At 57.2% G+C, this 11,642-nt stretch overlaps 1 protein-coding gene across 5 annotated transcripts in view; it reads left to right on the forward strand.

Moving 5' to 3' along the window:
- SETX (senataxin) overlaps nt 1-8,758 on the forward strand; it is a 67,235-nt gene extending 58,477 nt beyond the window's left edge. For 4 of the 5 annotated variants that reach the window (XM_062207323.1, XM_062207324.1, XM_062207325.1 and 1 more), the window contains 3 exons: nt 3,629-3,727; nt 6,188-6,275; nt 7,842-8,758. In XM_062207323.1, the coding sequence (XP_062063307.1) occupies nt 3,629-3,727; nt 6,188-6,275; nt 7,842-8,534 (880 nt within the window). In that variant the 3' untranslated portion in view covers nt 8,535-8,758. The remainder of the gene's footprint in view (nt 1-3,628; nt 3,728-6,187; nt 6,276-7,841) is intronic. The other variant, XM_062207322.1, reaches the window with a different exon arrangement.
- The last annotated feature ends 2,884 nt before the right edge of the window (nt 8,759-11,642 follow it).

The raw sequence follows: 11,642 nt of genomic DNA on the forward strand, positions 1-11,642 counted from the left end.
GGCGCCCCGACCGGGACTAGAACCCAGGGTGCTGGCGCCGCAGGTGGAGGATTAGCCTAGTGAGCCGCGGCGCCGGCCTACATTTATTTATTTGAAAGACATTGTGACAGAGAGGGAGAGACAGAGTTCTTCTGTCCACTGACTCACTCCCCAGATGGCCACAACAGCTGGGGCTGGAATAGGCCCAAGCTGGGAGCCAGGGACTCAGTCTGAGCCTCCAGACACTGGGACATTTCTCACTGCCTTCCAGGTGCATTAGCAAGAAGCTGGCTCAGAAGTGGAACAGCCAGGACTTGAACCAGTGCTCTGGTAGGCGATGGTGGCTTTGCCAGCAGTGGCCCCTGAGCGTTATCCTTCGTCTCCTTACCCAATAGTAAAAGTCAAATATTGGAAATCCATAAATTCAACTGTATCTTAACCTAGAAACAAACATCCAGGTTACCAAAACTGGCTCTAGGGAAAATAAGAAATCTAAATAGGCCTAACAAGCCAAGAGATACAGAGTTGGGATCGGATACTTCTAGTAATGAAGAACCCAGCCGCAGGCTTCACGGGGGCGTTCCACCAAATAGTAAGACAAGAATTCGCAGCAGCCCTCTCCCACTCACGCCCTGTCACCGTGTGGTCATTCCACTCCCGGCACAGCACACTGACAGCAGAGTTCAGCATTGTAGGGCTGTACAGCGGCCGCGGCTGGAGTTTGTCCTGGGAATCCAGTGTGGTAATGCCGCGTCGATACAGCAAGGGGGAGGTGATTGCCTCCTAGGTAGAGAAAAGGCCTGTGGGGCAGTCCAGCACCGTGCACGGACATGCGTGTCAGGCCAGCGGTCGACGGACTAGCCAGCACTGCCCCCGGGTCTCTGATGGGGCTCACTCTTGCTACTCGTATTGGGCGAACTCTAGCCAGATCGGTTAAGCAAGAAACAGACGGAAGGCTTTTTTGATATAAGAAAGGAAGAAATGAAACTGTCATTTTTCCTAGATGACCTGGTCTCATTCATAGAAACACTAGCAAATCCGTACAAAGAAGCCGTTAGTGCTAATGAGCGTAGCAGGTTGCGAGGTACAAGATCAGCATTCACAAGTCTGCTGTTTTTCTGTGTGCTACAGATGAACAGTAGGAAAGGAAATAAAAACGATCCCGCTTAAGACAGTATAAAAAATAAGATACTTAGGAGCGTTGTGGCGCGTGGATTCAACTGCTGCTTAGAGTACCCAGATCCAGGATACTGGCTTCGGTCCCGGCTGCTCCATTCCCATCCAGCTCCTCACCGGTGTGGCTGGGGAGGCAGCAGAAGATGGCCCAGGAATCCCTGGGTCCCTGCCACCCAAGTGGGAGACCTGGATGGAGCTCCTGGCCCCTGCCTTCAACCTAGGCCAGCCCTGGCTGTTGTGACCATTTGGGGAGTGACCTAGAGAATGAAAGATCTCTTTGTCACTCTGCCTTTCAAATAAATGAATCTTTTGAAAAAGAATAGAATGCTTAGAAATGGATATAACCAAAGAAGTGGAAGACTTGTACACTGAACATTGACCATAAAACATTGTTGAAGGAAATGTGTTTTAAAATTTCTTTTTTTTTAAAGGTACTATTTTTTTTTTAAGGTTTATTTATTTGAAGTACAGAGTTACAGAGAGAGAGGCAGAGACAGAGAAGTCTTCCATCCACTGGTTCACTCCCCAGATGGCCGCAATGGCCAGAGCTGTACCCATCCGAAGCCAGGAGCCAGGAGCTTTTTCCTGGTCTCCCACAGGGGTGCAGGGGCCCAAGGGCTTGGGCCGTCTTCTACTGCTTCCCCAGGCCATAGCAAAGAGCTGGATCGGAAGAGGAGCAGCCGGGACATGAGCCAGCACCCATATGGGATGCCGGCACTGCAGGCAGCGGCTTTACCTGCGCCACAGCTCTGGCCCCAAAATTTTTTTAAGATTTATTTATTTGAAAGGCTGAGTCACAGAGAGGCAAAGAGAGACAGGTCCTCCATATGCTGGTTCACCCTCCAAATGGCCACAACGGCTGGAGCTAGGCCAATCCAAATCCAAGAACCAGGAGCTTCTTCCAGGTCTCCCATGTGGATGCAGGGGCCCAGAGACTTGGGCCATCTTCTACTGCTTTTCCAGGCCACAGCAGAGAGCTGGGTTGGAAGTAGAGTAGCTGGGACTTGAACCGGCACCCATATGGGATGCTGACACTGCAGGTGGTGGCTTTACCCACTATGCCACAGCACCAGCCCCAGGCAGCAGTTTTTTAGATACAACCAGAGAAATTAAAATGGGTAAATTGGACTTCATGAAAATTAACAGCTTTTGTGTGTCAGAGGACTCAATTAAGAGTGAAAAGATAATAGATAATGGAAGCAAATACTTGTAAATTGTGTGTCTGATAAGAGGCTCAATTAGAATATGTAAGAAATTTCTAAAACCCGACAATAACAATAACTGAGTTTTTTATTAAGATTTATTTACTTATTTGGGAGGCAGAGTTACTGCGTGGAGGGAGGCGAGGAGAGAGGGGAGGGGAGAGGGAGAGAGTGCCGGACTTGAACTGGTGCCCCTGTGGGATGCCAGGGCCTCAGGCAGACGCTTAATGTACTACAGCGCAGTGCCGGCCCCAGTAAGGTACAGACAGAAGTGGCTCATAAGCACATAAACATCACTTGTGACGAGGGAAGTGCAGTTCAGAACGGCAGTATTCCACCTCACGCTCACTGAAGCCTGCGGTTTAGAAAACAGTAACGAGTGCTGGGCGAGATGTGGAGAGGCTGGGACCCTTCTACACCGCTGCTGAGGATGGTAAAGGGCGAGCTGTAGCCTGACCGTGGGACCTAGAACTGCACTCCTAGGTGCACACCCCCAGAATTGAAGAACTGAACACTCGCGCAGGCCCAGGCAGTGTGGCCCCGCTGTTGGCACGGCCGGTTCGGCCAGTGCTGGAGACAGCGCATCTCCTTCCAGAGTGCTGTTCCGGTTGCAGGTCTCCACTTGTGATCCAGCTTCCTGCTTCGGCAGCTGGTGGCCCACGTCTGCCTGGGTCCCTGCCGCCCACAGGGCAGACCTGGTGGAGCTGCAGATCCTGGCTTTGACCTGGCCCAGCCCTGGCTGTTGTAGGAGTGAGCCAGCAGATGGGGAGTCAGGCTCTGTCCTCTCTCCTCTCTGTCTCTCTGATTCTGCCTTTCAAATACATAAAAAGATAGATTATTTTTCTTAAAAATCCACTTAAATACTTAATCGTAAGCATTAGTCATAGCATCGATCGAGTGGGAACAGCGTAGGCAGCCGTCAGTGGTGGGCGGGTGGGTGCGTCGCGCTGGGTCTGGGCAGGGAAGCCGTCGTCAGAGCAGTGGAGCACTTCTGCGTGCCGCGGTCTGGGGAGCCTTGGCAGTGTCGTGATGGGGACAGAGCCGAGCGCAGGAGGTCACACATCGCATGATTCCGTTTATATGAGATTTCCAGTGGAGAAAAGTCAGATAGAAGGCAGAGTGGTTAGTGATTCTCACAGCCTGGGGTGAGGGTGAAGCGGGGACTAATGGCAAAAGTACCATGAAAAATATTTCTTAGAAACACTATTAAATTAACATGCACATTGAGTGATTTTTGTACTTGGGTAAATGTGTTTCTCTTTGGTATTTAGACCAGCGGAAGTAGATACTGTGGATGCATTCCAGGGCCGGCAGAAGGACTGTGTTATTGTTACGTGTGTCAGAGCAAATGCCTTGCAAGGCTCAATTGGGTGAGTGACCGTCTCTGCTTTTATGTACTTGTTTATCATCCAGGATTAGATCATTATCGATCACTGCTGCAGAACGCCATCGTTGGCTTTGTTTTCTGTACGAGATCTTGTGTAGCAGCATGAAGATTTCTGACTTACAGACCTACTGTTAATTCTGCTTTCCCTGCAAAGTTCATGGAAGAATGAATGAAATTAGGAGATGTTTATTTTGATGAAAAATATTTTTAAATCAATGCACAGTTTTTTCATAAGTGAAATAATTGGGTGAAGCATATTTTGCAGGGTTATGTTACTCTTTTTTTTTTTTTTTTTAAGATTTATTTTGTTTATTTTGAAAGAGTTACAGAGAGAGGTAGAGCCAGAGAGAGAGAAGTCGTCCATTCCGCCAGTTCACTCCCCAAATGACTGCAAAGGCCAGAGCTGCGCTGATCCGAAGCCAGGAACCAGCAGCTTCTTCCGGGTCTCCCATGTGGGTGCAGGGGTCCAAGGGCTTGGGCCATCTTCTACTGCTTTCCCAGGCCACAGCAGAGAGCTGGATAGGAAGTGGAGCAACCGGGACTAGAACCGGCGCCCATATGGGATGCCGGCACTGGAGGCTGGGGTCTTACCCGTGTGCCACAGCGCCAGCCCCATGGGTGTGTGACTCTTCGTGGCGTGTGTCCTGGTGGTTTCTTTTCCCTTCCTGCTTTGCCTGGGTTTGTTCTCTTTAGCTGTTGTCACTTAGCTTGCTGAGGACACGCCCAGCGATGGCCGGGATTCCTTTAGCCTCGAGGAGTCTGTGTGGTTGTGTTCTCACTCATGGAAAGCAGGTAGGATGGACAGGTGGTCAATCTGTTTGACTGTTGCTTCCGAAAATAAAATGTAAGTGCTCTCCGCTCCGCTGGGATGGGCCGCCTGCCGCGTGGAGCCCGGGTCCCACAGGACCATCGTCTGCTTCCGTGCCAGCTCCGCAGTATTCTAACAGTCTAAGTAGGCGTTTACATCCATGAATATATGAGCTTGTGTGTTCTTAGAGGTTTCTGAGGGACAGCGAAACAGACTAACGAAGAACAGGCTGTGGTCTGCCGATCGAGCCCCTGCTGCCTGCCGCGTGTGCCCTGGGCTGGGGTCCGAGTGGCCAAGCCGGAGCTGGGCGCAGTCCAGGTCTCCCGCAGGGCGGCAGAAGCAGCCCCTCCGCCGCGCTGCTGCCTCCTGGGGCCTCATGAGCAGGAGCGTGGACTCAGGAGCTGGAGCCGGGGGTCCGGTCCAGGTGTTCCGATGTTGTGATGCAGGTGTCTTTTTTTTTTTTTTGACAGGCAGAGTGGATAGTGAGAGAGAGAGACAGAGAGAAAGGTCTTCCTTTTTGCCGTTGGTTCACCCTCCAATGGCCGCTGCGGCCGGCACACCGCGCTGATCCGATGGCAGGAGCCAGGTGCTTCTCCTGGTCTCCCATGGGGTGCAGGGCCCAAGCACTTGGGCCATCCTCCACTGCACTCCCGGGCTATAGCAGAGAGCTGGCCTGGAAGAGGAGCAACCGGGACAGAATCCGGCGCCCCGACCGGGACTAGAACCCGGGGTGCCGGCACCGCAAGGCGGAGGATTAGCCTGTTGAGCCACAGCACCGGCCGTGATGCAGGTATCTTAACCACTCGGCTGATTGCCTGCCCTGGGGTTATTTTTAAAACCTGGAAGTCATACTGTTCAAGTAGAATTCTGGGGCCGGCAGTGGGTCAAGCCCGTCTGCAGTGCCAGCACCTGGCTGTCCGCCTCCGATCCAGCACCCTGCCGGAGGCCTGAGGGGAGTTCCAGGTTCCTGGCTTTGGCCTCACCTGGCCCTGGCCGCTGCGGCTGTTTGGAGAATGAACCAACAGATGGAGGATCTGTCTCTCTACCTCTCCCTCTCTGTAACTCTGCCTGTCCAATAAAATGAATTTATATTTTAGAAAAAGAGAATTTCAGCCAGCGCCGCGGCTCACTAGGCTAATCCTCCGCCTTGCGGCGCTGTTACACCAGGTTCTAGTCCCGGTCGGGGCACCGATCCTGTCCCGGTTGCCCCTCTTCCAGGCCAGCTCTCTGCTATGGCCCGGGAAGGCAGTGGAGGATGGCCCAAGTGCTTGGGCCCTGCACCCCATGGGAGACCAGGAGAAGCACCTGGCTCCTGGCTTCGGATCAGCGGCCATTGGAGGGTGAACCAACGGCAAAAAGGAAGACCGTTCTCTCTGTCTCTCTCTCTCACTGTCCACTCTGCCTGTCCAAAAAAAAAAAAAAAAGAAAAAGAAAATTTCTAGCATCGTATCCCAGGCAAAATGGGAAGCAGACCCAGCGCCGTGCTTGGTCTGTTCCTGCCTTGGGTGGGAGTCGCTCCTGTGCCAGGGCTCCCCGTGCTTTCTGAGGAAGTGGCGGGAGCCCTGGAGAGGCTGTGTGAAACAGCGCCCGCCTCCCTCGGCCGTTGCGGAGAAGGAGCTCTCTCTCGTTGCCCAGGTTCCTGGCCAGTTTGCAGAGAATGAACGTCACCATCACGCGAGCCAAGTACAGCCTCTTCATCCTGGGACACCTGAGGACCCTTATGGTAGGTGCATGCTCGGGGACCACCGCGGGCGCCAGAGTGTGCCCTGCTTCCTGTGTCCCCCGCGTCAGTGGGTGTGGCTGACCACCAGGGCCGTGTGGGGGACGGGCTCTCGTGGGCCTGCTGGGGGCGCCCAGTGCGGCTCTCCCTCCGTGCAGTGCGCAGGGCTCCAGTGGCTGAGTTCCTAACCCAACCCTCGCCCCGGAAGAGGAGCTCACTGCTGTCCGCATGGCGGTTAGTGCCAGCAGAGGGCGCTCAAGTACACGTTCTTGCCTGCGCCGGAGCCCTGTGCCTGCTCTGTGTCCAAGCGCTGTAGCCTTTGTTTTTATGTACTTCCTGTTTTTAAGTTATCAAGAAAATTTTACCGTAAGTTTAAATGCCACTAGAGGTGGTTTTTAGACTGTTAGCGCCCTTGGCTGTAGCAGAAGAACAGAAAGGTGGCAGCTTCACCTCTCCCTGTCCGAGGTTGTGTTTTCACGCCTGCTTGGGGCGGGGTCGTGCGGGGTCTGCGCTGTGGCTGGGGCCTTTCTCCGTCTGTGTGCTCTGCGGAGACGGGGCGGAACGGCAGTTGTTCCATGGCGTTGAGAAAACTATAAAGGGTGCGTGCATCTTTTCTGTGTTTTTTGTAACTTCCTGTAAATTTGTAGTTCTGTCAAAACATTTTTTAGAAGTTATTTTTCCTGTGGCCATTGGAGCTGAGTGTTGAGAAAACCTGGTTTCTTGCAGGCGGGCTCGCGTGCCACAGCTGTGTGCGCAGTTGAGCACAGCACGGGCACGTGAGAGAGGGGTGGTGACGCTTACGTTTGTGGAGGAAAGCGCCCCCGCAGCTTGGTCCCTTGGGTCTTGCCGGCAGGGTCTCCACACGCAGCAGGAGCCGCGTGCCTGGGGTGCAGCCCGAGAGCAAGCGGGGGCAGCGTGAAGCGGGCAGGACAGCGCGAGGGAGCGCAGGGAGCTGGTGTGGAGAGGCTGCACGCCCCGTCCTGGGCCCCACCCCCACTGCCCGCGGCTGAGGAAGGAAGGCGGTGCCGTGCCGAGAAGACAGCTGCCTCCCTCACTCGCCGTCCGGCGTCCCAGCCTGTTCTTTTGTTCTTTTACTTTTGTTTTTAAGATTTATATATTTATTTGAAAAGCTGAGCTACAGGGAGGCAGAGGCAGAGAGAGAGAGAGAGGGAGAGGGAGAGGGAGAGGGAGAGGGAGGTAGAGACAGAGAGGTCTCCTATCCGCTGGTTCACTCCCCAGGTGGCCACAATGGCCAGAGCAGCAGCAATCTGAAGCCGGGAGCCAGGAGCGTCCTCCAGGTCTCCCACGCAGGTGCAGGGGCCCAAGCACTTGGGCCATCTCCTCCTGCTTTCCCAGGCCACAGCAGAGAGCTGGACCGGAAGTAGCTGGGTCTTGAACCATCGCCCGGATGGGATGCCGGCACTGCAGGCGGCGTCTTTCCCGCTATGTCACAGCGCCGGCTCCAAGAAATGGATCTTGAGAGTCCGTCCGCTTGTTAGAACGAGAGCTAGCGCCGCGCTGGCCGAGCCCCCGCGAGTCTGGTTGTGACCGTCTGTCCCTCTGTCCCAGGAGAATCAGCACTGGAATCAGCTGATCCAGGACGCGCAGAAGCGCGGCGCCATCGTGAAGACCTGCGACCGGAGCTACCGGCACGACGCCATGAAGATCCTCAAGCTGAAGCCCGTGCTGCAGAGGCACCTGAGCCACCCCCCCACCACGGTCCCGGAGGTGGCCAGGCCCCAGGGCGGCCTGCCCAGCAACAGGCTGGACGGCGGGCTGGCCTGGACGTCTTTTGCTTCGTCTGTGTGCCACACGCTCTCAGACGTCAAGGAGAACGCCGTGGCTTCCACGGTCCCCGAAAGGCAAGCTGTGCAGGACCCGCCTCGGGACCCACGGCTGCTGCGGAGAATGTGCGCTGACGCCCAAGGCAGTTTCCTGAGGGAGCCACAGCCCCCGAGCCCCCAGCACCCTGGATGCACACCTCCGGCGGGGGAGCCCGGCTGTCCCGTCGCGCCGCAGGACGCGTGCGGTGCCGGGCAGCAGGCCACGGCCAGGCTGGCCACGCTGAGCGCCCAGCAGCCTCCCGGGCAGGGGGAGCCTCTGGCTGCTGGTCCCGACGCAGCCATGAGCAAGAGAAGGTGGGAGGCCCGGGCGCTGAGCGAGGGCGGGCAGGGGCGCTGTTACACGTGGAGGGACGCGGGCTGGGACGCGTGGAGACCCGAGGGCGACAGCAGCTCCAAGAAGAGGAAGCTTTGGCAGTGACGCCCGCCCGCCGCGGCATCGCCGTTCGCCGCGAGTCTCCGCGCCAGGCCGCCCGGCTCGTGCTTAGCGGCTACGGTGCTGTGGGAGCCCGGGCCCCTGGGCTGCGGCGGCGGCTCCTGCCGGTTCTCCGGGGTGCGCGTCCACAGTGTCCTTGGGCGCCGCCTCGTTCCTTAGAAGGTTAGACTGTAGTGAGTGTTGTAAGAGTTGAAATGTATATTTGTATAGCAAATAACAAAACGCTTTTAAAGTTTAATCTAGTAGACTTTTTCTTTTCTCCGCTTAAAATGTTAATCACTTTTCAAGAGAACAAACCCTCTATGTGGAAAGCAGGTAAGAGGCCGATCCTCCGGCTGTCGGGCAGCCTGGGGAGCTGGGCGTCGGCGCCAGGCGTGTCTGGTTGCAGTCAGAAAAAGGGACCGCGGGGGACACAGAGGGCCTCGCTCAGGGCGTCGGACGGCTGGGCCAAGTCGGCCAGTCTGGTGGAGTACGCTCGTGCTTCGTCCTCCTCGGGTAGAAGACCAGGACTGGGCGGTGACTTCTGGAGCTGTCCCTCAGGGGCTCCCAGTGCGGCGGGAGCCCCGGCGCTGCTGTGTCAACCACGTGGCCACGGCGCCGCCTCTAGCCGAGAGCTAGGGAAATCTCGCGGGTCTGGGGGCCTGGGGAGCTGTGTGGGAAAATGCTTCCCCAGGGCTCCCATCGCCAGGCAGCGTGGAGACCTCTGGGCCAGGCCCAGGAGAACATTTCAGGCAGGGAAGAAAAGAGGTGACGAGGAGGCGTTTAGAACGAGGACCAGCCGAGGACGAGCCGGCAGAAGCCCCCTGGGGGGACGGGAGCTGCTGTTGATGGAGTGTGGGGCGGTGTCGACGGCGCCCTGAGCCGTTACTGCCGGTGTCTCCCACCTGCACCCGGACACCTGCCTGCCTGACGCCGCCGAACGCTCTGAACCAGGAAGCGGGCGCCTTCCCGAGTGCTTGGTCCCCAGAGGCCGCCTCTGTGTGCTTGGCGGGGCCCCGGGAGCTCCCTCCGCGCCTCGCTGCTGGTGTCCTGGAGAGCGCTCCGCTGAACGGACTTGCCGTGGTCACCACCGGCAGCGTCCAGAAAGTCCACTTGCGAGGGCGGCGGGGCTGGGGCCTGGGGTGGGGGGTCCCCCTCTGCTCGTTAGCACAGGAGTTAGAAGTGCCGGTTCAGCAGAATACAGCCGGCCCAGGCATTAGACTGGAAGCTGTGTCGTTCCGCTGGTCACGTGTCTGTGGAAAGTGTTTCCTGCGTGGACTGAGCCTCTCGGTAGAGCTGGGGTGCGGGGCGCTCGTCTTTCCCGAAGGTGAGAGCCAAGGCTCGTGCCGGGGAGGCCCTGCGCCGCCTGCTCGCGCCCTCAGTTCTTTCCGCTTGAATGTGTCCTAACGCTCGGCCGCTCTGCGTGGGATTCCCCTGGGTTCCTGGTGCGCAGTCCACTCGGTTAACGCTCTGTGGGTTCCCAGGAGCAAACTTGAGAAGGAGCGTGAGTATGTCCTGTGAATGTGTCTCAAGGAGGATGTGCTGTGTTCTAGAAAGAGTTACGGTCTATGCTCCGGGCTCCGCAGCTGCGGTTGGCAAACAATAGCCCTCTTGTTAAAGCCTGGATTTTAAGAGAAAATGGCCGAATTAAAGGTGGAGCCGAGAACGCTGCCGTGGGCTGCAAGTTCTGTTTGAGTTTCGGCGCTGACGTCCATTGGCTGCCGTGTGCCTGTTCTCCTGTTGAAATTGGGGTTGGGAGGTACGTGTCGAGCGGTGGTGTTGGTTAGGTGCCCCCCCCATTAGCCTGGCACGGGGAGGGGCGGGGAGGAAGAGCAGGTGTAATTGCCCACAGTCCCGAGCGGGACGTGTGTTAGGAAGCAGTGACTTCAGGAAGTTTTTAGACGCTCCCCGCTTGTGCTTGTTACAAAACACTGGGCCTCGGCCTGGCCCGGTGCCTCCTGGTGCCTCCTGCCGCCCGGAGCATGCACACCCGGCCTGCCCCGCTCCTGAGTGCCCAGGGACACGGCGGGGTGGGCAGAGGCGGTGGGGCGGGCAGAGGCGGAGGCGGGCTTTGCCGAGTGCCTGGCGAGCGCTTGGTTGGCAGCAGCTGGGCACTGATTATTTAGTCACAGACTCCGCTGACCCATCCCAGGCGGTCGCCCCCACCTCCCGGCTCTCGCCATTCATCCAGGAATAAATAATTCAGGGAGGGAACGAACGCCGAGCGTCAGCCTCAGCAGTTTACAGAGGCGGTTCCTGTGCTCGGGGGACCTCTCCGTAACTCTGCGCAGACCTGAGTTATTGTCGCCTGGCCCAGGGGCTGCTCCTCCAGGAGCGCCTGTCCCCGCAGCTGGGCTCCGCGGTGCCGCCGAGCAGCGCCGCGCTGGCTGGCCGCTCCCAGCCGTGCAGGTGCACCGGAAGCTTCAGAAACGTTCCCATGCCCGGGCTCCACCCAGGAGTTTGGATGCAGTGAGCTTGGGTCATAGCCTGTCTTAAAAATTATTCCCAGGTGATTCCATTCCAGTAAGTGGCCAGTGTCGGGGCCCGTCTACTGGGCGAGGAGGAAAGGCGCCCCAAGGATTGTGTGTGCCGGCCGTGGTTCTTCATCCCCGTGTGCCCAGGCCAGCCGAGGCCCCTGTCCCAGAGCCGCCTAGGCGTCTCTGCTTCCATTCTGCTTGGGAACTCTTGACACCAGCGGGGGAGGTGGGGGATGTGGCTGCCCACATCCAGGCAGGTCCCCAAAAGGCAACCAGTGTGAGATGTGTGCTCTGGCCCCCGGCAGAGACCGCGGGAGCATGGCGCCCCGCGCTGGGTTGAGTCTGAGGAGCGCCTCGCACACGCCTGTTCCCTGCATTGTCTGAAGCCCCTGCCAGTTCCCCGGTGCGCACCCCATGACCATCCCAGGACACAGATTGTGAACTGTGTACCGGGGCACACGCTCCCGTGTGATGCAGCCAAGAGCAAGCAAGGCTTCAGCTCCACCCCAGTTCTTGCAACCCCAGAGAAGTCGTTTTTATTTTTTAATTATTTATTACTTGCTTATTTGAAAGGCAAGGTTAGAGGCAGAGATCTTGCATCTGCTGGTTCACTCCCCAAATGGCTGCAACGGCTGGA

This window comes from Lepus europaeus, chromosome 12 (genome assembly GCF_033115175.1).
Source record: "Lepus europaeus isolate LE1 chromosome 12, mLepTim1.pri, whole genome shotgun sequence".
NCBI lineage: Eukaryota > Metazoa > Chordata > Mammalia > Lagomorpha > Leporidae > Lepus > Lepus europaeus.